The sequence below is a fragment of the Diospyros lotus genome, chromosome 7, assembly GCF_014633365.1.
Source record: "Diospyros lotus cultivar Yz01 chromosome 7, ASM1463336v1, whole genome shotgun sequence".
In the NCBI taxonomy this organism is placed as follows: Eukaryota; Viridiplantae; Streptophyta; class Magnoliopsida; order Ericales; family Ebenaceae; genus Diospyros; species Diospyros lotus.
The window spans coordinates 16,728,136-16,745,614 of NC_068344.1; the positions used below are offsets into that span (position 1 = coordinate 16,728,136).

A 17,479-nucleotide genomic window follows, 5' to 3' on the forward strand; every position below is an offset into this window, starting at 1 on the left:
CTCCACTGATAAGGCAGAATCCTCTACTAGATCTGATCTTAATCAGTTGAATGCAGATGAGATCAACAAGCTCAAGAATTTCCTGAGGACAATTCAGGATGGAACCTCTTCTCTTGCTCAACAAGGTACTTGTCTCCATTATGTTTCTTTTTCTACCTCAAAAACTGATAGAAATGACATATGGATTCTAGATTCAGGAGCCATTGATCATATGACCCCTGATCTGCATGTTTTTGAAACCTATAAGCCTCTGGGACTTCAATCCCTATCACATGATAGGGCAGGGTCAATCTTAGCCCCATTCTCCCTAGCAAACAAGTGCTTCATGTAGCTAATTTATCTACCAACCTAGTTTCACTAAAGATTTGAACTGTCGTGTTATTTTTTCTCCTCATATGTGTGAATTTCAAGCACTGGACACGAAGAAGATTATTGGTGTTGCCGAGGAACATAATGGTCTATATTACTTGAAGAAGGAGAGTGATTATCCTAAAGGGGGTTAGCCAACGGTTTCCTGTTCATCTTAGTCTACTTCAAACCTTACCAACATCTGGCTTCATCATTACCGACTTGGTCATCCTCCTTTTGCCTTGTTAAAGACTATGTTCCCTACTTTATTTAGGACTGTAGATCCAAGTACATTTCAGGGTGATGTGTGTGTAATTTCAAAGCATCATCGAGTGTCCTATCCCATTAGCAATAAATTATCTTCTAGACCTTTTTCATTAATTCATTCTAATGTTTGGAGACCATCTAGGATACCTAGCTGTTTTGGGGCTAGATGGTTCATTTCTTTCATAGATGATTGTACTCGAATGACTTGGATTTTTCTGTTAAAAGACAAAACTGCTATTAGTACTCTTCAACCCTACTTCCATAAAATGATTTCCACTCTAGGAATTTCATACAAATAATACAAGAGATTATTTCAATCATCACTTGCATCAATTTTTCCAACAAGAAGAAATTGTTCATGAGTCTTCCTGCATAGATACTCCTCAACAAAATGGAATAGCTGAATGGAAGATGAGGCATCTCCTCAGTGTTACTAGAGCCCTTCTCCACCGTCATCATGTTCCTAAACATTTCTAGGGAGAGGCAGTCCTAACAACAACCTACTTGATCAACTGAGTTCCTTCTAAAATTTTAAACCATCAGAGTCCTTTCCAATGTTTATCCTCTTACTTTCCAAACCTAAGTTTGCATACACCTTTTCCTCTTAAGGTGTTTGGCTATGTGCCCTTTGTTCATGCTCCCAAACATTCGAGAAAAACTTAACCCTGGAGCTCTTAGGCATATCTTCTTTGGTTACTCCCCTACTTAGAAAGGCCACAAATGTTATCACCCTTCCACTAGAAAATTCTGTGTCAAAGGATGTAACTTTTGTTGAATCTCAAACCTTATTTGGCTCCTCTAGTGTTGGTCCCCAAGGGGAGAATATGGAGTATGGTGACCAAGGTGTTGGTGTTGGTGAACTGTCAGAGACTGATCAGCCTATCACATCTACTCACTCACCAAGCTTTAGGGAGCAAGACTTACCTAATAAAGCAACTCAACAGCTGCCATCCCCGATCAAGTTTAAGGGCTCTCCTTATGTATTCAAGAGAAGACCCAGCCTATTCTGGATCCTCAATCTGAATCAACATCAGACCTCATCCCAAGTACTGAATTCATTCAACCCTCGATTCCTTCTAACCCTATTCATAATGATTTGGATCTCCCTATTGCTGTCAGAAAAGGGGTTAGAAGTTGTACTCAACATCCATTAGCTAATTATATTTCTTACCACCATCTCTCCCAAAAGCACAAAAGCTTCCTAACATCTTTGGATACCATTGTCATTCCTAAGACAGTTGATGAGGCTCTAAAAGATTAAAACTAGAAGCAAGCTATGTTGGAGGAGATGAGAGCATTAAATAAGAATCAAACATGGGAGCTGGTGCCTAGACCAAAGAGGGTTAGTCTAGTAGGCTACAAGTGGATTTTTAACTTGAAATACAATGCAGATGGAACCTTGGAGAGGTATAAAGCTCGGCTGGTGACTAAAGGCTATACTCAATTCTATGGAGTAGACTACCTTAAGACTTTTGCTCCTATGAGAAAAATGACAACGATAAGAATATTCCTATCACTAGCAGCTTACTATGGATCGCATTTACAGCAACTAGATCTAGATGTAAAGAATGTCTTTCTACATGGGGATTTAGAGGAAGAAGTGTTCATGAAACTACCTCCAGGATTCCAAAAAGAAGATTTAGGCAAGGTATACAGGATTAAAAAGGCCCTCTATGGCCTCAAGCAGTCCCCATGAGCTTGGTTTGGCAAATTTTCTAAGGCAATGAGATCTATGGGATATCACCAAAGCAGAGGTGATCATACCCTATTTATTAAACACTTAAGGGAAGAGAAGGTGACAACCTTGCTAGTTTATGTGGATGGCATAATTGTTATAGGGAATGATGGGGAAGAACATAAAGTCCTCAAGGACAATTTAGCCTGAGAATTTGAAATTAAAGACCTTAGTACACTCAAATATTTTCTAGGAATAGAGGTGGCTTATTCTAAGTACCAAAGATATTTTCTGGGAATAGAAGTGGCTTATTTTAAGGCAGGAATTTTTCTATCCCAACGCAAGTATTTCTTGGATTTGTTAACTGAAACAGATTTGAAGGGAGGGAAAGGAGCCAGCATACCAGTAGAGCCTAATATCAAATTGAGGGAAAGCCCTAGCAGTCAAACAGTGGATAAGGGAAGATACCAAAGGTTGGTGGGCCGCTTGATTTCTCTCTCACATGCTAGACTTTACATTGCTTTTGATGTCAGTCTAGTAAGTCAGTTCATGCACAGCCCAACTAAGGAGCATACGCAGGCAGTAAGAAGGATTGAAGAAATCCGATCGATTAATGAAAACTATCGCACCTTTTCTCTATTAGCAACTAGAATTAAATATACAAGACTCCTAGTTTGATACAAACTTGTCTCCTAAATTTTAGCTACTAGATAAACTCCTAAATTCTAGCACAAGATTACAACATAAAATAATTCTAACTAATCTGCAAATAATACACAAGATATATACGATCAGCTTGAGGATAACTCGGGCCTCTCATTCCTCTCATCTCATCCACGGCTCATCTCCTCAATCATTTAGGATTGGTTGTTGCATCTTTATCTTTCAACACCCCCCCTCAAACTGAGGAATATATATCAAATATTCCCAACTTGCTTATTATATATTCAAAACCTTGTTTTCCCATTGCTTTGGTCAAAATATTTGCATGTTGATCTTCTGTTGGAACATAAGTTAGCTTAATGTTGCCATCTTTCAGCTCCTGTTTGACAAAATGCCGATCAATTCTGACATACTTCATCTGGTCATGCTGCACCGAGTTGTTGACAATGTTGATAGCTAATTTGCTATCACTATACAGAAACTTAGGAGATAACACCGGCATAGACAAATCTTTCAACAGCCTTTCCACCCATACCATTTCACAAATTGCTTGAGCAATTGAGCGATACTCTGCTTTAGCATTGTTGTGAGCTACCACTTGTTATTTCTTGCTCCGCCAAGTCACCAAGTTACCCCATAATTTTGTACAATAGCCAAATGTGGATTTGCTGTCTTCCATAGCACCTGCCCAAATAGAATCTGCATAGCCTATTATCCCTCTGTCTCGGCTTTTTGTAAATAGTAGACCCTTACCCAGTGTTCCCTCAAGATATTTAAGGATGTGATAGGCTACTTCCAAGTGCCTCCCAGTTAGTGAATGCATGAATTGGCTAACAATACCCACAACATAGGTAATATTTGGCCTTGTGTGAGACAAATATATGAGTTTGCCTACCAACCGTTGGTACATGCCTTTGTCCACTGGATGCTCTTCTTTTCCTTCTCTGTTCTTCCAGTTAGGTTCTAGAGGTGTGCTTGTTGGTTTACACCCTAGTTTGCTCATCTCTTTTAGCAAGTCAAGAATATACTTTCTTTGGGATACAAAAATGCCATGAGGCTCTATTGTGACAACAAGTCAACCAAAAGCATAGCTCATAACTTGATTCAACGTGATAAGACAAAGCATGTTGAGGTTAACAAGCATGTCATCAAGGAAAAACTTAAAAGTGGACTGATTTGTACACCCTTTGTTCCTATGGGAGGGCAACTAGCAGATGTTTTAACTAAAGGCTTACCGTGTCCTATCTACCACAAACTGTTGATCATGATGGAAATGCATGATATACACTCACCATCTTGAGGGGGAGTGTTGGAAAATGAGTAGATTCCTTCCTTATTTGTATCGAGTATTATGTCGATTATCTTGTCTAGATTATGCTACTTATCTTGTCAAGATTAGATAAAATTCTATTGTATTTTATAGTTGTAAGTTACTTCTTTTTCTATACATATTTCCTAAGTTAGTTTAGGAAACTATCTAATTAGAAATCTTCCTAATTAGCTTTAGGAAATTGCCTATTCGATTGATAGGCATGTATATATGTTGTAGTTCTTTGTCAAAATGAATGAGATTGGATTATTCTTCTTCTGTTCAACAGAAGTTGATCATTCAATTCGTATTACTCTAAATCCGGTCACCACATTCTTCTGGTATGTATGTGGATGATATGGTTATTATTAGGGATGATGAGGTTAGCATCACAGAGTTGAAAACGCATCTCTAACAACAATTCAAACCAAGGATTTGGGTTACCTAAAACTTTTTTTAGGCATTAAAGTGGAATCATCAAAGCCTAGTATGTGTATCTTTTAGAGAAATAATGCATTGAATATGCTTGAAAAAATAAGGATGCTCGAATGCATAGGAGTATCTAATGGTTTAACTACCATTTGATACTATGCATTAGACCCTAGACGTTAGATGCTACCGTCAGTTAGCCAGCAAATTTAACTCCCTTATAGTCACATGTCCTAATATTTCATTCATGGTCATTGTGGTAAGTTAATTTCTGGATTCTCCTTGTGATAGTCACTGGTGCAGTAATCTAAATCCCTGAGTCATGGTATATTGTATTGGGATCATGGACTTAGTCAAATTATGGGATACACAGACGTTGATCATGCAAGTTCTTCTAATGGCAAGCAGTTCACATCTGAATACTATGTATTTGTTAGTGGCAACCTAGTCTCTTGGAAAAGTAAGAAACAAAGCGTTGTTGGCAAAACTAGTGTTGAGGCTTAATATAGGCCATGGCCTTAGCAACATGTGAGTTGGTATGATTGAAACAACCAGTCAAGGAGTTGGGAATAATTGATATCAAGCCTATGCAATTAATTTGTGACAATTAGGCTGCAATTCATAGTGCTTCTAACCCCATGTTCCATGAGAGAACCAAACACATTGAGACTGACTACCATTTTGTTAAGAGAGAAGTTGCTTTTGGAGATATTGTCACAACATTTGTGGGTTCTCATTGCCAATTAGCTGATCTGATCACCAAGTCTCTCAAATGTCCTCATGTGATCTTCATATGCACCAAGTTGGGCATGTTCAACATTTACGCTCCAGCTTGAAATCGAGTGTTAAGATATTATGATTTGTATATATTCAGCAACTGTATGTACACTGCATCTCTTTATTATATTAACCATTTATATAATATGATATGTAGAATATATGAAAGATACATACTTTCCTTTGTGGTAATATAGGTTCATCTATATAAGTGTTGTAATATTAATCAATGGAAATACGGAGAAATATGTTCACCCTTTTGCAAACATAATCACAATAAGAATACCTGATATGATATCCAAACTTCCTTTAGACCATGTGTTGCAGCAATAATTGTCAACTCTGCACATCTCTCTGATGACACGCGCTTCTGAGAAAACAGAAAGGAACATCTAAATAAAAGGTACTTCACAATTATCATTGAGCAACTACTGGTGACTTTTAAATAGTCAAGTATCCAGCAATACAATCAGTTCATCACTTTTGTCTCTGCAGAAGATAAATTGGATCAATTATTGCATGCTACATATTGCATAATGTAAGTAATGTAAGAAAAGTGTATATTGGTGAAGCAGCACCCAAAACAAAAGAACAAGAGTGATCCCAATTACTCAAACCAAATTCTCAACATTCAAATTTGTCAGAATATCTCAGAATTAATATCCCAAATCCTCTCTATTTTAGGCAATGTACAGTTAGAAGTACAGCTAGGGAGATTTACAGCTCCTAATCTTCTTTGTTTCCTTTTTAGATTAGTTGATTGCTGATTCTTAGGAGATCCCAAACTGTTAGGGATGTGATTAGATTCCTTTTTTTGTGTATATATTCCTGCTACGTACAGATCTATGATTCAGTGAAGAAATTAACTTTCTCCACATGGTATCAGAGCTAGGATAGGATCCATAGCTGTTTCACTATCAAACCCTAGCCAGCTGCCATCCAACTCCAGCCGCCACCCAAATCCTAGACAGTTGCCGTTCAACTCCAGTCAATGACTGCGCCGTCCAACCCTAGGCCCCTGGTCATCAACAGCACAGGTACCTGATTACAGCATCTCTATGGAAATTTTTTCCAGAATCGGCTTTCCCTTGTGATCACAAAAACACACCTAACCTAACATCAACATGTCTGAATCCATCTCTACCAATCTCGAAACACCTATTTCTGCAGAAGAAGCAGTCAGCAATGTACCCTTAGGAGAATAGCAGAATCTCAATTCCTCTTACAGATTGAATGGAAAAAACTATCTGAAGTGGTCACAACTGGTTTGAATGTCTCTCAAAGGGAAACTTAGCCATCTTCTTGGCATGGGACCAAAACCTGATGACCCTAAGTTTAAAGCATGGGACGAACAGGACTCAATGGTCATGGCATGGACTTGGAGTGCAATGGTACCGGAAATCAGTGATACTTGTATGTTCTTGTCCACAGCAAAGGAGATTTGGGAGACTATTCAACAGATGTACTTCAAGAAGAACTATTCAGCCCAGATTTATGAGATCAAGACTAAATTGATGGCTGCAAGCAAAGTAATGTCTCTGTCATACCAATCTGTTAAAGAATTTATGGCAGGAGATGGATCACTACCAATCTATTCCAATGAAAGACCAGGAATATGCTGCCACACTAAGAAAGTTTATAGAAAAAGATCGAATCTATGAGTTCTTGGCTAGGCTTTGGCCAGAATATTATCAGATTGGAGTCCAGATTTTCCACAAGGATGAATTACCATCGCTGAAAGAGACCATTGCTATTATCCGGGCCGAGGAAAGTAGAAGGGATGTGACGCTCAATGACCAAGTGGTGGAAGGATCAACGCTAACAACAAAAGGCTACAAAAATCCTCTAGACAAGCGAGCTGTGTCACATTCAGAGGGTAAGAAATCTAAATCTAAGCAAACCAACAGGTTCATTCTTGTGTGCAACTACTGCAAAAAAAAAAAAAAAAGGCCATGTAAAAGACGAATGCAACAAGTTGCATGGTAGACCCCAAGATGCTGGCTGTGGGTGCAGCGGACAAAGGAAGGGACAAGCAAACCTGTCTCAGTCAAAGGAGGAGACAGGATCCCAGGAAACCTCTAGCACAATGGGACTCGATCCAAAGGACATTGAGAAGCTGAAGGCCCTTCTTGAAGAGTCCAGATCTGCTGTCCCAAGAGGCTGTCTCCATAGCTGTCTCTGCCAATTAAATTTTAACAACTCATCCAATTTTACACATCATCACTTTTTTGTATATTCAGCCAAACACAACTTAACAACATTGTATACAATGTATACAGCTTCTCTCTCTTTATCCCAAACCCAAACCCAATGCCCAGCAAAAAACCAATTGCTGGTGACCACCCATCGCCGATGACCACCCCGCTGCCACCGACCACCCCAACCCCATTCCTCACCGGGCAGCCCCACCACCACAACATTAAATGTACAATGGAGAGGTCCGACCCATCACTCTTGAAGAATCTTCTTGTTTTCTTCACAATTTCCACCTCTTTGGTTGCTTGTTCAAGCATTTTCTCCACACTCAGATCTGGTTGTGCGTGTGATGGAGAGAGAAAAGCAAGGGGGACTGTTGTAGGGGATGTGTGTGTGTGTGGGGGGGGGGGGGGGGGGGGGGGGAAGGTCAACAGTGGTGAGCTTTGGTTGGTGTTTGATTTTTTTTGTTTGGGTGAATAAATGAAAAAGTAGTCGGTGGCGGTGGGGTGGTCGTCGGTGATGAGTGGTCACCCGGCAATTGGAGGAAACGAAAAATTAGAACTGGAGTTGTGGTGGTGGGGCTGCTCAACAAGGAATGGAGTTGGGGTGGTCAGTGTCGGCGATGGGTGGTCACCGGCGATTGGTTTTTTGCTGGGTATTGGGTTTGGGTTTGGGATAAAGAGAGAGAAGTTGTATACATTTAATGTTGTTAAGTTGTGTTTAGCTGAATATACAAAAAAGTGATGATGTGTAAAATTGGATGAGTTGTTAAAATTTAATTGGAAGAGACGGCTATGGAGACGATCTCTTGGGACAGCAGATCTGGACTCCTTGAAACTCTAGGTACATCTTCCACCAACTCCAGTGTCTGCTCATTTGCGTAATCAGGTATGTCTCTAGCTTCTCATTGTCTTAGTGCTTCAGATTACAACCCATCTACTTCATGGATAATTGATTTTGGCGCAATCGATCACATGACCTGTTCCTCAAAAGTTTTCTCCACTTATACTTCATGTTCTAGCTCCTGGAAAATTATCATAGCTAATGAATCCTCCATCAATGTAGCCAGAATAGGTGACTTTCATCTGAGCCCTTCTCTAACCTTAAAGAATGCCTTGCATGTCCCAAAACTCACCACAAAACCTCATATTTGTTCACCACCCAATCAATGACTCTAATTGCAGCCTAACTTTTCTTCCAAATTGCTGTGTTTTTCAAGATCGAGGTTCAAGGAGGACGATTGAGCATGCTAAAGGAAACAATGGGCTTTACTATCTTGAATTGGTAGATAAAATTGGCGGGTTCAATAAGGGTCACTTTTCTACCTCCTTACTGTCCGATACAAGCAGTACTACCCCGAGTCAAATCTGGCTATAGCGTCATCGTTTTGGTCATCCTTCATTCAAGGTTCTCCGTGTCATGTGCCCATCTTTATTTAGAACTGTCAATGTCAGCTCATTTCATTATGATACTTGTGAACTTGCCAAACACAAATGTGTGCATTTTCCAATCAATAATAAAAGATCCTCAGTGCCTTTCTTTTTAATGCACACAAATATTTGGGAACCCTCTAATGTTCAAAATATTTCTAGGGCTACTTGGTTTGAAACCTTTATCGATTATTGCACTTGTGTAACCTGGGTTTTTCTTTTAAAGAAAAAATCTTATGTGAGTGTCATTTTTCCTATCTTTCATAATGTAGAAAATCATATAATTACAATTTTGTATTTAAGTGTTCAGTTAATTTTATCCCTAGGGGACAATTTTTCTTTCCTTAACCGAATCAGTTTTTTTCTTCCTTAACCAACTCCATGTTGGGTGGTTTATCCCCTGTAATCTCTATATATGTATGTCCGATCAAATGAAAAAGTGAGAAGTTTTTCTGTCCAAAAACTGCATGGTATCAGAGCAAGGTTAAACGAAGAGTTTAAAGGGAGAGAGAGAGAGAGACGAAAATGGTGAAGTTCTTGAAGCCAAAATTGAGAAACTATAATTTCCCGAGAGAAAACACTGTCATCGTTGGCCATTACCCATCTCTGATCATCTCCTTCATCTTTGTCCGCCATTGCTGCAGTCATAACCACAACCATCAGTCACTATCGCCCTTAACCGCAATCACAACTATCGCCATTGAAGGGATAACTGACCACAATCACAAAGCTGCGTCAAAGAAAGCAAAGGGTCACAAAACAGAGATCAACAGGGAAGACGAAAGGGTTTGCAGCACAAGAACCTGCCAACCATCACCGTCGTCAAAAAAGATGAAAGGGCACAGCATAGCGCCACACTCCGACATCGAAGAAGGTAGATGTAGGCAATTGGTCATTGGCAGAGAGTTGTATCGGTTATCCTCACAGAGAAGACGAACGGTCGCTTACACTAGAGAAGGTAAAGAGGACCACCAAGAAGTCTCACATCAAGGCATCACTAAATACCCTAAGAGGGTGATTCACAAGGACTTGACCAAGAAGAGCCAAGAAGTCTCACGTCAAGGTATTTGCCGGCATCGCCAAATACCCTAAGAGGGTTATTAGCAAGGATTCGACCAAGAAGAGCCAAGAAGTCCCATGTCAAGGCGTTCATCAAACTCGTCAATACAAATAAAATAAATCTACTATCACTGAAGACATAGGAAGTCGAAGTAAATTTTATATTCCACAAGATGGCACAAGAGAATGCCACAAAGGAGAAGTATTTCGACCCCAAAAACACAAGAAGTCGAAGTAAATTTTATCCTCCACAAGATGACAAAAGAGAATGCCACAAAGGAGAAGTATTTTGACACTAAAAACACATCAAATTAGAGTAAATTTCATCCTTCACGAGACAGCAAAAGAAATCTTGGATGCCGCAAAGGAGACGTATTCAGACACTAAAGACATAGTAAAGGTGTTATCAATGAGACCTCTCAATTATCCAATATTTTAGTCATCTAACTAGATATTGGCAACAACTCAACATGTTCAAAATGACCTAAATAGTCAAGCACTTCATAAAGAGAAAAATTGAAGGTGGACAAGGATCTACCGAAAACTTAGTTTGAATATGTGAAGATCCAAGCAAGGTTTTCCTAATATTTACAGCCCAGCTTGAGGGACGTATAGAAAATCATGTGATTATAATTTTGCATTTTAGTGTATAGTTAATTTTATCCCTAGGTGACAATTTTTTCTTTCCTTAATCTACTCAGTTTTTTCCTTCCTTAACAGACTCAATATGGGCAGTTTCTCTCCCTTGTAATCTCTATATATGCACGTCCGATCAAAGAAAAAGTGAGAGAAGTGTTTATGTCCAAAAACTATAGTACCAGAGGCTTGTTGGAAGACTGATCTATTTGTCTCACACTTGACTAGATATAGCCTATGTGGTCAATGTTGTGAGTTAGTTCATGCACAACCCTAAAAAGACACGTCTTCAAGCAGTATGTTGTATTTTTCAATACTTAAAGGTACATACGAGCAAAGGAATTTTGTTTAAGAAAGGTACAAACTTCAGCCTTGAAGCCTACATAGACACAGACTATGCAAGCTCTATAATTGATAGGAGATCAATATCTAGTTACTGCATTTTTGTTGGGGGAAATTTAGTCACATGAAAGAGCAAGAAACAACCAGTGGTAGAAAGATCAATTGCGGAAGCTGAGTTTAGGTTCATGCCGCTAGGAATTTATGAGCTTCTTTGGCTCAAGATAACCCCAATGATCTTAGGATTGAGTGAGAAAAACCTATGAGACTATATTATAACAACAAGTTAGCTATAAGGATTGCTCACAATCCAGTCCAACACTATCGGACTAAGCATATGGAAGTAGATCGGCACTTTATAAAAGAAAAACTCAACAATGGATTGATTTGTACAATATACGTCCCATCAAGAGATCAACTTGTTGATACTCTCATTGAAGGGCTAACCAGTCATATGTTTCGAAAGATCGTTGGCAAGTTAGGAATGGCAAACCTATATTCAGCAACTTGAGGGGAAGTGTCAGAATATCTCAGAATGAATATCCCAAATCCTCTCTATTTTAGGCAATGTACAATTAGGAGTACAGCTAGGGAGATTTACAGCTCCTAATCTTCTTTGTTTCCTTCTTAGATTAGTTGATTGCTGATTCTTAGGAGATCCCCAACTGTTAGGGATGTGATTAGATTCCTTTTTTGTGTATATATTCCTTTTTTGATTCAGTGAAGAAATTAACTTTCTCCACAAAATTCAATAACAAAAGTCTAACAATAGATCTCTACGGGGATTATATAGACTATAAATCCTACCTAACTAGGAAACATATCGAAGACCAAAATTGTATCTAACTAGAATGGAAATACATCAAAGACCCAAATTGTATCCTAGCTAGAGTGGATATATAATCTCCCTAAAAATACTTAGGAAAGAAATAAACAAAGATATTTTAAAACATATTAAATAATATAATCTAAAATATTCTTGTCTTGTTCCCCATCAATTAGTCTATACCAACATCTTGTACCAAATAATGCAGTAATGAAGCTTGCAATGTACTCAAAACAAGACAAATAAACAGAAGAATGTGGCAATTAAATAGATTTCTTCAGTTGCAGTTATATTAGGATCCACATAGTTTGTGTTTTTCTGTAATTCTGAGCTTCAAAGGTTCAGAAATTATTTTAATTTGATTTAATGAGTATTAGGTTCATGATTAGGCTGGTGCAACTACAGAACAGGATTAGTTGCCAAGAATTCACTCTATCAATTGTTTCCTTTGGAAAAGAAGAAGGATCAACAAACACATTATTAATGGATCAAAGAGCAATGCAGCACTGGTAGAACAGACAATTCAGTAGCAGAAGTGGAAGAATATAGCAGCAACATGTGCAGAGGAACAGAAACAAGAACAGTGTAAAAACATAGAAGAAAGATGACGGTGAAGGGGAGGTGCACAGAATACTAGAGGAAGAAGAAGTTGCAGCAGAAAGTAAACTAACTGCAAGGCAGAGAAGAGACATAAAGACACAGATTGGGGGGGGGGGGGGGGGAGAGAGAGAGAGAGGATTCAGAAAGTCGTTGGAGAATTCAATGTCAGGCAAATAAGAACTTGAAGAAAATAGAAGAAAATAAGAAAGAGAAAAAAAGAAGGGTGGAAGGACCAGCAAAGAAAAGTCAAAGCTGCAAGGCTACAGAAAAGATGACAGAAGAAGGCAGAGGTAAATCTTCAGAGAAAGACAAGGTCAAGAATAGAAGGAGAGAAGAGATCAACTCTTCCAAGTTCCATGCCTTTTAACTTTTTTTCATCTTGCAGAGACCTTATAGGCTAAAGACAATCCAAAAAACTAATGAAAACCTACATAAAACTAATCCCACCCAGTTATGATTTCTGTTAGAAAACAAGCACATTAGCAGCTTTCCCAATATTGTTTGTATCGTTTATAGTTATTGTTACACGGTTATAACAATAAATTTGTAAAAGGGGAAACTGTCGATGGATGACCCTCATATGGCTGATCCGAACGATGGATGACTCTCGTGGGGTGTATCTGAGCAATGGATGACTCACTCAGGGGATGACTCCTTCGAGCAATGGGTGACATGTGAATTGTCCAAACGATGAGTAATTATCGGGAAAGATGGGTGAGTCTCTCGGAGTGGAGTGACAGCGATGGATGACTCTCCCGGGGGGTCACGACAGTGATGGATGAGTCTCTCGGGGGTCACGGCAGCGATAGGTGAGTCCCTTGGCTAGGTTGAGAACGATGCATGAGTCTCTCGAGGGTCACAGCAGCGATGGGTGAGTCCCTTGGCTAGGTTGAGAGTGATGGATGAGTCTCTCGGGGGTCATGGCAGTGATGGGTGAGTCCCTTGGCTAGGTTGAGAGCGATGGATGACCTGCTGGAAATAAAATCTGTTAGGGGCGCAGGTGAGAATCCCCGCGTGGACCCTCCGATGCTTAAGTTAGTCCCTCGTAGAAGTGAAATACTTGAAGACAAAAAGTAAGTACGAGAGTGAGAGATTGCATACCAAATGAGGGAAAATACCCCCTATTTATAGCGATGGGAGGGGCATCCATGTGTCATGTGACCCATTTTTCTCGGCGGGCATATCAGAGGCGGTTTTGACCAAGTCTTCCAGGTTATCGGCGCAAAGGTGCATGGCCAAGCGCGCACACGAGCATATGCGGGTGCGCGCACAGAAGCGCACATTAGGCACCACCGAGTGACCTCTCTTGGGGGTGTGAAGTACCCCCGAGAGAGGTCTCTCGGGGGTGGGGGGTGAAGGCCCCCCCCATATCCTTAGCCACGCTGCTACGTGGCAGCGTGGCAGAGGAGGAAGCGGCCACATTGTGTGGCCGCTTCCGTGCAACCTGGGGGGGCCCTCTTGGCTGCATGAAGCGGCCATGCATGGGGGTCCCCTCCTAATTGCATGAAGCAGTCAGCTAGGTTGCATGATAGTCTGCCACGTGGCAGTTCCTGGGGCTGCCACGTGGTTCTTTTTCTTCTTGGACTTTAGCAAGCATAACAATTGCTCCTTACTCTTTCTGTCGGGTCTCTCGGGAGGAAGAGTATTTTGCCTGCAACACTGCCCTATTTTTAAGAGGCTATTTTTCCTTTTTTATTTTGTAGCAATCTCATTCTTCATGTCTTTCGTAGTTGTCTTTGGCATTCTGCTCCCTATGTGTCTCTATAAAAGTAGGCTTGAGCTTCTCATTTGACCATTGTTTCGACAAGTCTTCAACGTGTTTGTAGCTCTAGCATTTTCATATTTTGACTTCTCATAAGTGCCAATGGCTTCGAGAAGATGCGGCAAAGTCTTTGCATGACGTGCTGAAGCTCATGCCCTTGCAACAGTGGTCCATGCATTTAGTTCTTCATCTTCTAGGAGTATAGAACCGATTTCTTCATACGCTCCCAACTCTCGAGGTGACGGGGGCTTGAAAAGATCTTCAAATCAAGTTTAGAGTGATTATGCTGCCATTTGGCTCATATATTTATCTATACTTTGCCGAGAGTTAAATTGGCATATCGAGGAATTTTCTCCAAATCCAAGAGTGTTCGTGATGATTGTCGCTCCATTTTCTGGTTTGTTGGAATACTTGCAAAATGATGAATATGACATCTCTTCTTGTAGGGCAACAGCTATTGCACCTTTCGGACGCCAAGCGAAGCAGCGTAAGTCACTTGTGAGGACGCTGAAATTATGCTCCCTCGATGTATCGCAGGATAACGGTCTTATGCCTTCCTGTTGTCAAGCTGCTTGCAAGGCAATGGGATGTTCTTACCTCCTCATCGCCAGGTTGTGAGCGAGGCAATGAGCCATATTGTTACAAGGGCGTGGCTCCCTAGTTTCACGTGTACATGCTTGCTGGTATTGTGAGCGTAGTGTCTACGTTTGTAATATTTTATTCTTGCGGTTCGGTATAATGCCTACATCCGCGATTAGAAAGAACATACATCTTTTGTTTTCGCGGTTCAATGTAGCACTTACGTCCGCAATTAGTTTTGGTTTTTTCTTGTTGCCGGGGTATGAGCAGGGCAACAGACTTGTTGTTTTCACCTTGTGGTCGGGCCGTTAGCGAGACAACAGGTATTTCTATTTTTACCTCATTGCCGGGCTAGCAGTAGGGCAACGGGCCTTAGGTCACCACGCAAAACGATGTAGGTTGCTCACGGGGCAACAGATATTATGGCTCCTTTCTGTCGGGCTTTTTGCAGGACAATAATTTCATTTTCACCCCATTTGTCAGGCTATGTGAGGGACAATGTCTCATTTTCCCCCTATTGTCGAACTACGCGCGGGACAATAGGTTTGTTATCTCCCTCGTTGTCGGGCTATGAGCAAGGCAACGGGCTTTTAACTTTCACCTCATTGCCAGGCTGTGCGCGGGGCAATGGGACTTTCGTTCTAGAAAGAACCCTTGATGAAATCTGGTAGATAATAGTGGACGCAATAATGATAATTTATTTGCAAGAGTGAGTACAAACATTTTGATGTGGTTCAGCCAAATGTGCCTACGTCCACAATCACGTTTTGGACTCACATTATTATAATACAAATAATTCTAATAAAAGAAATAATACAACCTAGTCTTGCATAGTTTGTTTGGCAATCGATAAAGTCTCTTCACTCTGTTTCCCTTTTGTAGATGCAACATAGCACTTGCGGGCCTTCCATTAATCCCCTCGGACTTGTCCCACTCCTTAGGGTATAGGAAATTTCATCAACAGATAGCAAGAAGAGACTACGGCTCTCATGTCGTTGAGCAAGGGACAACCAAAAATTAGATTGTATGCAATTGATGAGGCTTTAACCACCATAAAGCAGGCCTTGCGTGTTGTTCTCTGAAGATCAGAGCCCAATGTGACTGGCAACTGAATTGAACCAGCCATCGAGACAAGCTCCCTAGTGAAACTATATAAAGGGGAAGAGATTTTTCAATCGATCTTGTAAAATGTGCATTTACTCGAAACAATTCCAATAAATGAGGTTAACTAAGCTACCACTGTCTACCAAAATTCTCTCAATTGGGTGCTTTGCAATGACAGCTGAGATTACCATCGGGTCATCATGTGGAATGATTATATCTCCTCTGCCGACAGGTGTGAACATAATGGGCTCTTCATTTTCTCTAACCTCCATTACCGAATTGACCTGGTAGGCCAAACGGGCATAGGCTTTTCGGGAAGATGAGCTATCACCAGCCAAGGTTTTGCCGCCCGAAATGACATGTATAACCTAATGTGTTGGTTCATTATCCAGAGGGAGATTTTGTCAGTAGTCGCTTCCTCTTTCTTGCTGTCTTGGATTATGTATTCCCATGTTTCAGGCCTCTCTTCCCTTCTTTGTGGCTCCCTGTTGTTTTCCTTTTCTTCTCGTACATATCTTTGTGAGTGCCCTTCCTAGATAAGCATCTCAATTTGATTTTTCAACTCCCTACATTGATCAGTGGAATGGCCACGAGTCCTATGGTATTGACAGTACTCATCCTGATTCTTTCCTATAGGTCGATCCACCTTTTTTGGAAGTCTGATTAGGCTTGATCCTTCTATGGCTGCCAATATGGTAGACCGAGGTTGGGTGAGCCAAGTATAGTGATTGAACTGGGGCCTAACATCATCCAGTCTTCGGGTCCTTTCTTGTCGCCGATTCAGGTCTTCTTCAATATCTCGCTCCTTTCTTTTCCGCTCCCTGTCTTCATCCATTGCCACAGTCCTCATTACTTCTGTATGGTGTATATATTTATTGGCCCTGACGAACAAATCTACCAAGGATTTTGGGGGGTCTAGAGATAGAGATTCTTGGAAGGAAGTCAGTCGCACCACTTAGAACATGGCAGACACTGCCATCTCAATCGGTAGGTTGTGAATCTCAAGCGTAGCATTCCGGAATCTGTCCACATAATGGCATAGGGTCTCTTTGCTCCCCTGTCGAATGCTAAGGAGGTATGTCGCGTCTTTCTTCCTCTGGCTGTTAATAATGAATGCTTTGATAAATTCTACCTTTAGCTACCCAAACGAGGAAATGGATGCTTCGGGTAAACCATTAAACCAAACCCGGGCATGCTCAACTAGGGTTAACGGGAAGGCTCTACACATTATCTCGTCGTCCCATCCATGGAGCATCATTAAAGACTCGTAGTTCTGTATGTGATCATAAGGGTCCTCCTTGCTAGAGTAAGGAGTTATTTGGGACATCTTAAACTTCCTTGGCAAGGCCTTTTCCATTACTTAAACCACAAATGTAAACCTCCCTCGTGATTGCTCTTCTGAAACTGGTAATAATTTATTTTGCTGCAACACTTGCTCAATCATTTTCTTCATGTCAGTTGTTTCCTGAGCACTAAATGC

The 17,479-nt window shown here is 40.6% G+C and overlaps 1 protein-coding gene across 1 annotated transcript in view; it reads right to left on the bottom strand.

Moving 5' to 3' along the window:
- LOC127806532 (uncharacterized) overlaps positions 1–17,479 on the bottom strand; it is a 75,368-nt gene that overhangs the window by 8,195 nt on the left and 49,694 nt on the right. The window contains exon 10 of the mRNA XM_052343895.1: positions 5,755–5,838. Coding sequence (XP_052199855.1) covers positions 5,755–5,838 — 84 coding nt within the window. The remainder of the gene's footprint in view (positions 1–5,754; positions 5,839–17,479) is intronic.